Source organism: Talpa europaea (assembly GCF_964194135.1).
Source record: "Talpa europaea genome assembly, chromosome: 11".
Taxonomy (NCBI): Eukaryota; Metazoa; Chordata; class Mammalia; order Eulipotyphla; family Talpidae; genus Talpa; species Talpa europaea.
The window spans coordinates 64,325,993-64,340,039 of NC_140078.1; the positions used below are offsets into that span (position 1 = coordinate 64,325,993).

The following is a 14,047-nucleotide window of genomic DNA, read 5'->3' on the forward strand; positions in this document are numbered from 1 at the left end:
AGAGATTGGCATCAGCAGGGATCAGATTAACTGTTGACATTCCATTCAACAGACAGCAAATGAAAATCTAAAAGCTTATCTGTCCCCACCACCACCCATCCCCAATCTGGTACAGGACTGATTTTTCATTTGGAAGAAAAAGTAGCAGGTTAACAGATTTCTTTTTTCTCAATGGACTAATCAATCAATTAATCAGACAAAAATAAAATAACCATCTGAACTTGGTTTTGAGTGGTGCCCAGCACCCTGACCCACAGCCCCTTGTGATCACCTGGGATTTTCAGGTTGAGGTCACAGATACTTCCGACAGTAGCCACGGACGGAGCCCGGCTGGTACGGGTGATACTCTCTTTGACTCTTCCCTCCCCGCTGATCTTCACAGTAAACGGGCTTCCTGCAAGAAGAAGAAAGCCTGTAAGAACAGCCCAGAGGCCACAGCACAGCAGTCACAGAAAACTCAAGCTTGAGGCAGGGACGGCAGAGGGGACCGCACATACCAGGCACATGCTCATCAGCGAATTTGGTGGAGACGATGTAAACGCCGGGCACGGTGGGGAAGTAGGAGACCTTGCAGGTGCCGTCTTCCAGATCTTCTGTCTGGATGTCCACCTTGCTGGGGCCTTCCACCGCCAAGGATATGCCGCCATAACCTGCAATGTAATAGTAGGCTGCTGGGACAGCAACTCATCAGGAAGGGGGAGCTGGATGAATGCAAAAACGTCATCCAATCCTGGGAATTCAGACTGCTGTTTCCAGACAGCAGAAAGCAAGTGATGACAGCCCCTGCTGAAGAACCTGGGCAGAGAAGCAGGTTAAAGGCTTGAGAAATCCTGTGGTAAAAGAACCTGAATGTGGCTTTGACCACAGAACGCTTCACTCTGCAATCTCTACTAACATCCCACAGGGGATGTGTCCTGTAGAGCCCACTGGGGAAGACATGATCCACAGGCCTCTAAAAGTTGTAAGCACTGCATTGGAGGTTTATTGCCGGCCACAGGCCTGAGATGTTTTAAACTAGCCTCAGGTGCCTTAGATGTCCGGTCAGGGAGTCACTCAGACAACACAGCTGAAGGTTTAACATCAGGACCAGAAAGTTTCCAGTCTTCTCCCGTGGGAATGTGACTTTGGAAATCACCAGAATGGCCATCACCTAAGGAGGTAGAGGCTGGAGACACTGGGGTGTGGTGTAGCGTGGAGGGGCCCACCCTAGTTTAAACCATCTCAAAGAGGCTACAGAATGAGATTCTTTATTCCCATGGGAACACTGCCCATGTGAACATGATCTTGGCCAGCTTGGGAAGAGTCCAGGAGACTCTGTAGAGCAGTGGTGGGGGTATTGAGAGTGAAGCAGAGGCCTGTGGGTTGCTGTGGCTCTGAATTCAAATGCCAGAAGTAGACAGGATTGTTTACCCTGTGAGTCTCAGTTTTGTCATGTAGAAAACAAATACAAGACAATAACTACTTTAGCAATAGTCATGAGACTTAAATAACAAAGGTAGAAGAAGGCCCTTTGCTTGAAGGACACTCAGAAGGAAAAGGGAGTTGATGAGATGAAAAGACGAAGCAATCTGAGCAAATAGAAGTCAGTTCCCACAAGCTCTGAACCTTTCTCCTGGGACCACCCCCACAGACCTGCATCCCTTGTGTCCACAATGAAGTCGGACATCTCGAAAGTCCGGCCTTCTGACAGGCCACGGCCATAGACTTTGGCTCTGCGAGCATCACCAATCTCGGACTGGACCACCATGATGGACACGGGGCTATTTGCCACGTGGTTGCCATTCTTCTTGATGCTGACCAGGTGTTCACCCACTTCCCGGGGGATGAAGGAGATGCCTGGATTGGAACACAGATTGGGGTTTGTTAGGTGGGGGAAATAGACAAAGGAGAGGAAGCAGGAGGGAAACACACTCAAAAGATGGGAATATGACTTTCTAACTTCCTGTCAATCCACAGTGTCCAGTGGGGTGGTCAGCGTCATGACAGAAACCCATGTAGACTTTAATCATACATGGAATTCAAGAGTTTTACCACATCACACGACAAGGTGCTACCAATTTCCTAGGAAAAGTACCAAAGGAATCTCCAGCTCCCACCCAAGATGTCCCAGCTTCCTCCAGGAAGGCAGCCTGGCTCACCGATGTGATTGTTGGGCAGCCTCTTCAGGAGACAAGGCTCATCGCGGCCAGATGGGGCCTTGATGGTGGCTGTCAGGGTGCTGAGGTCAGTCTCGCTGATATCAAGCAGGAAGTCAGCGGCAGATCCCAACTTCACCTGAGAGCACCGCCTGCTGTCGTCTGGGAAACACACACACACACAGGTCCTGTTACATATGGTCCCCGGCTCTCCAGGGCCCTCATTCCACATGCTGTTACAGGTGAACAGGTGAGAATTAACTACCTCAAGTTAAGTGAAAGAAAAACATGCCTCAGACTGTGAGTCGGCCCAACCAAGAAAGAATGACGGTCAGGTATGCCTAGTTGAGGGGAGACTGGGAGCTGGCAGGATAGAGAGACTTGAGTCCTCCGGAACATTTAAAAGCAGTCCACTGGTAGAAAGCACATGCCACCTGCCTGCCACCTTTGTGGGCATTGCTCAGATAAGTATTCATGTTCCACACGGACTGTTGGCTGCTTCACAGAGAGGTCTAAACTCCTCAGGGGAAAAAGAGTCTGGTTTTACAAGTCGTCTTTTGTAACCCACTGTGAGCACGATGTGAATGCAGCAAGCACAACAGAAGTTAGGAGCATGGGCTTTGAATTGGATAACCTTGGTCTGAACCCCAAAATATCTACATGTGAATGTGGAAACAAGCCTCAGTTTCCCAGGTGAAAAGGGAGAGAAAACCGATCCAGTAGTGAAGCTGAAAGGCATCTCGGAGCTCATTTATTCATGTAATAAATATTATTTGATTGTCTCCATTGTAGGATCTGCTATTTGCTTGCTGGAGTCAAACCAGTACAAAATAAGTGCTCTCATGGTATGCTTAGTATCCCCTGGATTACCAGCTAAGGAAGGAACTAAGCTTGCCCAAAGCTTGCCTGTGTCCCTAGTTCCTCCCCTAGGAGTCCCTACAAAACGTAAAACTCAAAGTGATGCCTAGAGCCAGCTGCCCTGGGTCTGAAAGGGAGAAAGGCTGCTGGGGGTAGTCATACTCCCACTCGGAAACCCTGGGCAGGCCAGGCAACCCTACCTGTGATCTTGGCTGTGAAGGGGCTGCCAGGGATGTGCTTGTCATTGTATTTGACCAGGATGCTGTAATCGCCTGGCAGGGTGGGCAGATAGGTCACTGTGCAGGTTCCATCTTTGTTGTCAATGCAGCTGATCTCGGCCTTGGAGGGCCCTTCAATGGCCAAGTCCAGGCCACCTGTGAATGGGAGCAGGGAGGATCATTAGGGAGACTGCTTCCTTGTTTCAACAATAGGGATAACAACTCATCCAGGGTAGACTGATGCTGAGGTCATCAGGTTGACACATGTCATGTGAGCCTTGGACAAGGGATGTGTCACAGCAAAGCAATTCAATTGGTAAAAATGCCCACTGTAAAGACACTTGTGCTCTGAATTCTTTACTACAAGTAACCCTGAAGTTATCTCTACAATTCCAGATTCATGAGACAAGGAATGGATGGAACCTGCATGCCAACCACACAAAGTGGGGAGAATCTCCCTCACGTACAGTCACTGCTGACTGGGTGCTGTCATGAAATCCCATTAGAATCACACATTTAGAAATTTCTGTGAAGAGAGAAGACAGAGGAGATTTCCATTTCCATGAAGACAACAGGCACAGAGCGTTATCTAGAATGGGCCACTAAATAACTCACATAGCACTGTGTGTGCATGTGCATGCATGCACGTATGCCAGCATAAAGAGTACAGAAACAAAAATGTCATCAGTCATATACACGTAAACATCAGGTAAGCCACATAAAACGTTTCATAGCATGAATGTGATTGCCATTGGAATACAAAAGACTTTAACAATAAATTTTGGACAGAAGTCAGAGCAACTCCATATAAGAAAATGATATGAGAAAAAGATAAGACAAATACTATCATTCATTAATTTTCAAAAGCTGTTCTAGAATCATGTCCACTGAGCTCCCCAATAGAGGGTCAGACACACATAGTCACATAAACCACGCAGTACCTTCTCCTGCGTCCTCGGTGACGATGGTAAAGGTGGCAGTTTTGTTGGCTACTCCATACACCAGGCCTGGACCATATGCAGAAACGCTTCCACTGTTGGGGTAGTTCACGTAGAACTGGAGTGGACTCTCTGGGTTGGCAAAGAATACAAACAAAATTGAAGTTCGCCGAGAAGGCATAGGGAATGCATACCTCAGACAACCAGAGTCTTAACAGTCACTGAATAGCAGGTAGTTATGGTGCGGTCTGTCTCCTATTCAGAAGCAGAAGGCAAAAGGAGAATGGCAGGGCTCACCATCCCAGGCACCCAAAGGGGTTTACTTATTATTGTTCTTTCAATTATTGTACGAGAAAAGCAGTCCTGAGCCTGTCCACACTAGAGGGGCTAACACGAGGAGGATTTAGCTTAATCCGAAAGATAAGGAGGAAACTGCTATACTGTGTGGAGAAAAGTCCCACTTCAAGGCACTGTAAGCTCACTTCTAGAAATCTCTCCCACAGTGGTTCTCCCCACCCATCCCACTCCCACGCTTATGCATGTATTTCTACTTCCACAGAGGTCAGGTGCAAATTAGGAAAAGACCCTGGTGTCCAGTAATGGGGGTTGGTTAAATGAAAGGTCTACTTGTGGGTCAATAAAAAGAATGAAGGAGAGCTGTGTGTTCTAACTTACGAGATTATTCCTAATGTGTTGCATTAAAAAAAGGCAAGTTGCTAATAATATTGAAGCCATTACCCCACTCCTTTAAAAATGGAGCAGAATTGTGTGCATATTTACAGGTATAGTGAGAGAGATGACTGAAAAGGCATAAACATTAACAGTGGAAGTAGAGAATTGGAGAAAGACATTTTTCACTTTCTCAACATCTGCACCTTTGGTATATTTAAATAGCAGATATTATTTTCCTTTGAACAGCCATTATGCACACATATACACATAACTAAAGCAAACATCAAACGGGGAGAAATATTTGCAACTCCTATCGCAAAGGGCTCCAATATTTAAATTGCTCTCTGAAACTGATATAACAAAGGCCAATAACCAAACAGAAAAATGACACAAGGGATACAGACATTCAGTTCACAGAAAAAGTAGTACAAATAGTACTTGAACATATAGAAAACTGCTCAGTCTCATTCAAAAGAGAAGCATAAATAAAGCAACACCAAGATGCTGTTTTTTCAGTATCAGTTTTGGCAAAGATCCAAACATTTGACAGCATAGTCCACACACTGGCAAACTTGTGGAAAAGCAGGTGCTCTCCAAACTGCTGGTGGGTGTGTGAAGTGGACAAGCTCTGATGAAGGGTGATTTCTGATGAAGGGCGATGCGACAAGATCTGTCAAAATGACAGCCGGCCTGTATGTGCGTCCGGCAATTCCTCCCTTGGGAACTAAATCCCACAGACTCACCTGCACAGGTGTGAGAGGATGGAGCTACAAGGCCAGTCACTGCAACATGACCAGTGACAGAAAAGGCAGAAAAGGGGAACAACCTTGGTCTCCCCCAGAAGGGGAAATTGTTCATCCAAATGCCATGAAGATGCTCTGTCGTTTGGACACACAAAATTCCCCTGAATATTCTTAGATGGAAAGGGCAAGGTCAGAATAATGAGTAGAGATGCTACTATTTATGTAAAAAAATGGGGAAGAGAGACTAAAAATCTCTATTCTCTATTCTCACTTGCTTGTAAAATCTTAAAAATATTCTGAAATCCAACACACAAAAAATGAACAGTTATGTCCAAGGAGGGGGTAGATGGAGGACATGGGTGAGAAGGAAACCATTCTCCGCATCATTTTTAAACTTTGAAGATCTGTTGCCAACTCAAAATATCGAATTAAAAAAAAAAAAGAATGATTTGACCAATTTAAAAATAAAAGAGCAAGAATAACTGTGCTGGCTGGTAGACGTGAAACTTAAGCTGACTTTCCTTGTCAAGGGCAGTGTGACAATAAGGCAGCTTGTCCTCCTCTGGAAACTTCTCAGTCCAAAAGCCCATACATATAGGGCTCTGCAGGCCAGCTGGAAACCCCCTTGGTGAGCCTCACATTTTTCTCCCAGCTCACCCTCTGACCACACCGAGCAGAGTGACAAAGACAAACAATCATGAACTCAAGGGCCTGCACTGTGACCCAGGCAGCTGAGCTGCATTGTCCCTTCTGGAAGTTGGCTGGATCCGCTGGGGTCACAGGCTGTTTGGTTTTACAAGGGCAGCCAACACGGCATTCCCAAACCTGCCACGGGGAGCTGCTTCTGCACAACAGCTGGGTGAACACCCGCAAATCTTCCAGACATTTGGGTCCATGAATCACGGAGTCCTGTGGGACGTGCGGGCGAGGCACCGAGCACGACTCACCAGGGATGTGGCTGCCCATGTACTTGATGTGCATCTCATGGAGCCCGACCTCAGTGGGGGCATATCTGACAGTGACCGTGCCATCCTTGTTGTCCACAATCTCGGGAGTGGCTGTCTTCCCGGAAGGCATGTGCACCTCTCCTGTTGAATCACAGGGAGACAGGGCAATGAGCCCACCAGAGACCTTTTCCAGAAGATGAGAGCAAAGTACAAAAAGCCTTCAAAGAAAGATTTTCAGCTCCAAGAACACTCGCTGCTGCCTAAAACATCCACGTCCCACATCAGGAAAACAGAAACCTATTTGCTTTTATTTTGTCCCATTTTGCTTCTACAAAATGCAGCAGGCAACTCATAAGCATTTGCTACAACCGACAATAGAAGCTCAAACTGGACTTGAGAAGACCACGAGACCAGCAGGATTAGTACAGCATCAAGTCAAAGAGAAGCAGGTGCTCAAAGGAGGCTACGAGAAGGTAATTCTGAGACAAAAGTCCCCAGTCTCACCGTCCTATCTGGAAAAGTGGGGGATACGAGAAAACAGCGAAAAGAGGGAACAGGAAGATAACAGTCAAGAGGGGTCTAAACACAGCAGTTTTTAATTTGAAGAGAACTCCAGGCCCATTCCAGGATATAACCGAGTTATAAGTGAAGCACCGCAGGACATTCTGCATTCTCAGGAGTTCATGGAGCAAGAAGTGGGGACGTCGGGTTTAGGACCCAAGGTTCTGGGGAATCTGCTCTGAGAGCTAATACGAAGAGGAAAGAACAGGACAGCTTTCACAACAGTACTTACCAGTAATCTCTCCTTTCCTGACTGCAAATGGAATGACCAAGTCGAAAGGCTTAAACCCCAGGCCGTTCATGTCACTCACGGGGACATAGGCCTCCTCGGTTACCTAAAAACAGGAAGCAGTGGTCACTGGATAAGGTGAACAATAGTGTGGACTAGTGAAGCTACAGGGGCAAAGCAACTGGGAATTCTGCAAGCCAGTGCAGCCTGGATTGGAGATATGGCTGCCGATACAATATGGGCTTTGTCTAGGCCGGGGGCCCAGAGCAGAACCAGAGGTATTGACAAAGTCAAGCTGACCAATTGCTAGAAGTTACTGGGCAGTTTGCTTGTAAAATTCCCAGCAGTGCCCACAGGAAAGTGGAAAGTGAGAGACAGCAATGTCTATGAGTCCCAAAAGGCTCCACCTGGAAAGGTTTAGTTGCTAGTGGCCTGGAAAAGAAGGTGCATTTTAAGTGGCAGAAAGTAGCAGCGGGTGACTTTCCCCCTGAATAGAAACTGAATGTGCAAGTGTCGGCTTTGCAGGTCAGCAGGAGGGCTGAAGACAGCTGTCCATCTTTCCCTTTAAGTGCGGAGACAAACTGCGCCCAGCGTGATCACAGACATGACGGCTGGAGATTCGTGGAGCGCGTACGATGACATGGGTGGAACTTACAACAGAGAAAGCAGGGATGATCGTGATGGACTGATCAGTGGGAGACAAACCAAGGACCAGGACACCCAGAGGCCTTAAGCAAACCCCAGAAGCAGGCTGCAGCTTTTCTGAAATGAAGGCTGAGTAAACACAGAAACGCAAAAGGGAAAAAAACAAAAGTGTACCCAGGGTCTGAGTCCAGGGGGACATGCATTTACCAGAGTCTCCTCCACGGCCGTGACTTCCCCATCCGTGGCCTGGTCAGTGGCAAATGGAGATTAGTTGGGAATTACACTGGAGGGAACTGCTCCTCAGTAGATTCTACCACCCAAGGGCTACCTCCTCCTCATCTGCTCCATCTCGTACAGCAGGGAGCGCTCGCTCTAAAGGAGCCTACGTTCTTATGGCCCTGTAGACAGCAGGTCGCCTGCCTCTCTTTGAACGTCAAATTCACATGCCCTTTGAATGCATGCTCCCAGGAAGCGGGTCTATGGAAACACTAGCAGTCGGCAGGTAAGTGATATGTGCAAGGACCTTACAGGAGCAGTTTGTGATTGTGAAAGCCTCCTACATATCTCTCTAGAAGCACATGGGGTTAAATACACTGTTAGTGTATACACTGTGTAGCCACTCAGAAGCAGTGGTCACATCTGATGATTATGGCAGGGTCTCCATGGCATACTGAAGGAGGGAAGCAAGTTGCAAAGCAATGTGGATGATGTCATCTCATGCACAAAATGGATGTGTCTGTTGTACAGGTGAGAAAAATTAACCCTAGTTTATTTGCAGCATGAAATTGTACAGGGTTTCTCTTTTTACTTGATATGTCTATAGTAGTTAATACATTTAAAATATTTATAAATTCATTTATAAAAAATCATGGGTTCCATCTTCCTGATCCAATCAACTTGATGAGGAAGGGGTTGCGCTCAGTACCCTCTCTGGCCATAGGAAACAATAAGAACTGAAAGGCTCCCCTATGGAAGGACCACATACCCATATTTATTCTTTTTTTGGTGTATTTTATCATCTGCACAAAGGGGTCTTCACTTACAAAGGTAACTTCGGGAGTTTCAACATGCTAAATAGCCCTGCCCTCCCTCCCCACTCTCACTTCTAAGGTCCTCAAGGGTTATACAGGCCACATCAGCTGGGAGGCTACACTGTGGTCTTTGATGCAGGATTTTTCAAAAGTGACAGATGAGCTGCTAGAAGCATGTCTTCCAGTGCAAGTCTGTGTTAAGTATTTAATTGAACAGCCCATGGGTCTCCTTGAGAAGGAGAACTTGGTGTCCATGTCCTTTTAGCCCTAAGCCTGGTGAGGTTTCCACCCACAAGAAGCCAATGAACAGAAAGCCCATCCATATAGGTAAGAGTAGAGAAAGCCTGGAACAAAACCAAGTTGTGTGGGTGATCATCCCTTTCTGCCTTCAGCAGTGGTTAGCGATGGGTGTCTACACAAAGTATCCTTGCTTGCGTGTGTTCAGAGGCCATAGCTACCTAATGAGTTTGGTGGCTCCCATTTAGGTCTCTGGCAATCTGCTAAAATGGTTCTTGATATCATCACACTGATTTTCTCACTCAGCTTCTTCTACTGGGGTGTCTTATCCCCAGCTCATGGCACTGACAGGGCTGTGACCTCTGTCCAGGGGCTGCTGGTCCATCCTGTCCAATTCTAACCAACCAGCTAAAACTCACTATAGACTAAAAACAGATTCTTAAAACTATGACTGGGCCCTTTCTCTGTAAATGTGGAGGACATAAACTTGCTAGTTGCATTTCTTTTTCCCCCAAAGGAGAAAAACACTCCCAAATGGACAATATCAAAAGTTGGCAAGTGTTTACATCCTTGAGTCATAAAAGAGACTCTAGACATCTGGCACAATGTTTATAGATAAACAAACATGTATGGAAAGGAAAAAAAGCAACGACAAATTATAGACTGTTGGGGCACAGACTTGGGCTTCTGTTTGGAATGGAGTCTGCATCCTTTTCTGTGGCTGCATAAAGAGAAATCATTACAGGGGCACTGGAGGCTGTGCATGGGGCCAGGTCACTCACTGCGTTCTATGAACCTGTGGTCAAGTGTGGCTGCTGCCCATGGCAGTGAAGGATAGTATCTGGTGACTGTCCAGGGCAGGCACTGTGGGCTCAGCAGACTTGAGTCTGATTGGTCCCTGCTCCTACATTTCATCTATAAAAAGGCCAAATGGTGGGGCCTCCCCAGTGGCACAGCGGTTGAGTGCTGGGCTGCGAAGCTGCCCGCAGCCTCTGCAGCACCAGTTCGATCCCTGGCCACCGGGTGAGGGCCCCACATGGCGCGCAGACCTCTCCTGCCACCAGCTGCTCCCCTCAGCAGTGTTCTTTGGTCCTTCTGCCTGTTCTGCTCCCCGCTCTGGCTCTGGTGAATTCTCTCACCCTCCCGCGCTTCTGACTATACCCAGTGCTTCGGTAAATAAATAAATCTTAAAAAAAAAAAAAAAAGGCCAAATAAAAAAAAAGGCTAAATGGTGCATGATTTTGAGGGTGAAATGAGGGAATGCTCCAAGGTTTCTAACATCTTTCCTGATTGAGGAACTTTAATAAAAAGCATTTAGATTTGAAAAGTAAAGAGCCTAGTCATTCTTTGGCCCAGAGGTTTGCATAATGGCTTCCTTGTATTCCAGATGTTTCTAGCTTCCCACGACAAGCTATTTCCCTTTCATATGCAAAGTCTGAATCTTTCCAAAACACACCTCTGAACACTGGACTATCAGAGTCCCAACAAAAGAGCAATCAATAACTTTTGTCCCCAGGCACAGAGAATGACCATGGAGATTTGGGAGGAGCAAGAAGGAAGATCTAGCAGAATAAAATTTGCAATATTTTACTTATAAATATTTTTTGTCACAGTGTATCTTTCTGAACTGGACTTAGGCCAGGACATTGCCTAAGGCCCTTGGCATGGTGGACACTTTAGTGACTACGATTCCCTTAAAACATTTAGAGATAAAGGTTCTCTGGGTTTCTAGTGATTACTCTAGGACTCTTTAAGGTCATGAGTGCTTAAGAAAAATTCTTTAAATAAAAAATGGAAGGGGATGTCCAGCCAGGGTTTAACAAATGGCAGCTGTTACTGTTTTTGCTGATAACAGCATGCTGTAGAGAAGGAATTTTCCTTACCATGACAGTGAAGGGGCTGTTGGGAATGTCGACGCCACCAAAACGCACGTAGATGACATAGGTGCCTGGCTTGGCAGCTGTGTAGAAAATGTCATAGGTGCCATCCTCATTCTCGATGACATCTGCTTCAGTCTCAGTGCCGTCTGGGGTCAGAACTGTGCAGGTCACTTTCCCCTTCCCAGCAGTCTTGGCATCAACCACAAAGCCTACTTCCTCGCCAGTTTTTACAGTAGAGGCGATTCCAGGACCTGGAGAGAAGTTCAGAAGAAAATGGGAGCTCTAGCCACAGAAGTGGCCCTGGAGGGCTAAGAACAAATCACACTTATTTGTTCTGTATCTGTAAATGCCAGCCCGTCCAGTGTCACCACATAGAGGGGTGTCCCAGAGATCCCCTGGGGAAGATGCTGCCCAACAAGTTACTAAAAAGGAGTCTCTGCAGGCTACTGCAAGTCAACCAACATTCGACCTAGTTTGCCAATATTCAGGGGCATGGGAATAAAGTTTAGCTTTCATCAACGGACATCTATTAGACATTTTCTCAAGTGTTAAGTAGATAGAAAAGTGAGCAAAACACATGGGCCTCCCTGGTGGCACTGGCAGTTGAGCACAGTACTGTGAAGCTGTCCACAGCCTTTGTAGTGCGGGTTCGATTCCCAGCTGGCCAGGGAGCAAACCCACGGCAAGGCAGACCTCTCCTGTCTTTTCCCTGCTCTCCTCAGCAGTGTATTTCACTCTGCTTGTTCTGCTCCCCACTCTGTCTCTGGTGAATTCTCAACTCCCCCCTGCATCCCTCACATCTGGCCTGTACTCTGGTTTAAAAAAAAAAAAAAGTGAGCAAAATACAGTCCTTGCTCTCAAGATGCTTATAATCTAACAGGGCAGATGGATATAGGCCAGGCCCTGAGAAAGCCAGTTCAACCTGCTGTGATATCAACTGTTCTTTAGAGAGGCATCTTATAAGACATCTTCATAAAAGTTCTAAGTTTTATCTCAGGGCTGCCACATTGACAGAGGGCTTCCTGAGAAAAGGGGAAAAGACTGAATTCAGAAGGATGGGTCTTGGTTAGGGGAGACTTACAATCTCTGTGCCCAAACAATAAGCTGTGTCTCTCTCTCTCTGATGTGTGGCATCTCTTTACAAAGGACCCACATATCAGGTGCTGCAGAAAAGATGAACTACAACCACACTGGCAAAAAAAGTACCCAAGTATGTAGAAGCAACAGGGAGTGCTCAGAACATGTTGATCAGTGTAGAAGGGAACCAGTCTGTGGAAGTTCTTGAATGACAGACCAGAGGTGTGGCCAACAGGGTGCCCCTTTCCCTGCCCCCACATGAACTCCAGGAAGGAATAGGACCCAGAAAACAAGGAGGAAGTTCCACCCAAAATGAACATGTCCTCATGTTAGCAAAGACAATACAGTTGTCCCTGACTCAGCACAGAGCCAGGAAGTGGCAGATTAACCAGCAGTTCAATTTTTGTGGTGGGTCAGCCAAAAGGGGCCACGGTGTATAATTTAAAATCTTGTCCTACAAGCCAGAAGATTTTGTCCATTCAGAAAAAGTCAAGGTATGAGAGCAACAGAACTCATTCAGGCTGGGCCTTTGTTTAGTTTTATTAAAAGAGAAGCAAATCTGTTTAATTTCAGAGATGGGGATTCATGTTTTGAAATCTGATTCAATGACACCAGAGTTGTAAGAACCATTCTTAGAAACTGAAGGATTTGTGACAATGAAATAGTCCATCTTAGAAAATGACAGATATGTGATTGCTCAAATATTCTTGGGGAATTCTTTAGTGACCAAAACGTAAGTCTTGGTCAACACTCAACACTCAAGTCCTGAGTGTTAAGGAAAAACCTGTATCTTTTAATGTGTTTCTCAATGCTGACCTGAAATGCTCTTGAATAAATCTTGAATAACTAAGCCATCTACTCATGGAAGGATAAATTTGCTGCTTTTCATGGGAGCCACCATCACAGCTAAGATCTCAACAAATGTACCCACTTCAAAAATAACATAATAGCTTCCATGTGCCTGGCACCCTGCTAAGCATTTTTGGTATTTGCCCTCATCTAATTTTGGCAATAACCCTGTGAAACAGTCTCGGATCCTTAGAAGAACTTCCTGAATTTAAGTGGCCTAAGAAAAGATCTTCAATGTAACTCTGAGAGTGGTTGACCATTTTCTCTTGATCACAAATAGCTATTAACATGGTAGAGACAGACTAGGCCCTCGCTTTTGTCCTTCAAAGACCCTGACCTCTACTTACCTGTGGCCAGGCACTTGCTGGCATCGCCTGTCTGTGTGGCCCGGATTCGGTAGGGAGAAAGTGGGATGTTGTCACCCCCATAGGTGACCCCAATCATATAGCGTCCAGTCTTGTCAGGGATGTAGGTGACAGCATACGTGCCATCTTTATTGTCATGGACAACGGCTCTTTTTGGTTTTCCCTCTTGATCCTGTGGATCACAGAGATAGGCTATTTAGGACACTATCATCAAGATGTAGAAACCATTCACTGAAAATCTCGACACAATTTTGCTCATTAATTAGTGCCTCTAGTGGGAGGAGACAGAATTACTAACGTAACACAATCAGTTTTTCTTGGCAGGCAGAGGTGAGGCTCATAGATCCTTTTAACAATGTGACAGACACCGTAGATTTTTAGTAATTTTTCTGTTGCATGAACAAATAGTATTTTAGCTCTGAATCCATGAAAATGTAGGGAGGCAAGAGATCTGAGGCTCCTGCTCATACACCACCTCGTGCACTCTCCTTTTCTCTTTAGCAATAGGACTTAATTCTTAGCTTAGGTGCACTGCTCCCAGAATCCAAGATTCCACTTCCCAGCATCCTTTGCTACGAGGTATGGCCACATGGCTTGTACTAGACTTATAAGCAAATGAGGAGGTAATGGAAGTCGTCTGAGGCATGCCCTAAGTTCTACAT

The 14,047-nt window shown here is 46.1% G+C and overlaps 1 protein-coding gene across 4 annotated transcripts in view; it reads right to left on the minus strand.

Moving 5' to 3' along the window:
• The window catches only part of FLNB (filamin B), a gene marked incomplete at its 5' end in the record, with an annotated part of 133,530 nt that overhangs the window by 17,048 nt on the left and 102,435 nt on the right, over nucleotides 1–14,047 (minus strand). For 2 of the 4 annotated variants that reach the window (XM_084246726.1, XM_084246725.1), the window contains 11 exons: nucleotides 272–394; nucleotides 498–650; nucleotides 1,633–1,836; nucleotides 2,139–2,297; nucleotides 3,194–3,367; nucleotides 4,153–4,281; nucleotides 6,512–6,652; nucleotides 7,305–7,407; nucleotides 8,121–8,192; nucleotides 11,098–11,345; nucleotides 13,368–13,557. In XM_084246726.1, the coding sequence (XP_084102852.1) occupies nucleotides 272–394; nucleotides 498–650; nucleotides 1,633–1,836; nucleotides 2,139–2,297; nucleotides 3,194–3,367; nucleotides 4,153–4,281; nucleotides 6,512–6,652; nucleotides 7,305–7,407; nucleotides 8,121–8,192; nucleotides 11,098–11,345; nucleotides 13,368–13,557 (1,696 nt within the window). The remainder of the gene's footprint in view (nucleotides 1–271; nucleotides 395–497; nucleotides 651–1,632; nucleotides 1,837–2,138; nucleotides 2,298–3,193; nucleotides 3,368–4,152; nucleotides 4,282–6,511; nucleotides 6,653–7,304; nucleotides 7,408–8,120; nucleotides 8,193–11,097; nucleotides 11,346–13,367; nucleotides 13,558–14,047) is intronic. The other 2 variants (XM_084246727.1, XM_084246728.1) reach the window with 2 other exon arrangements.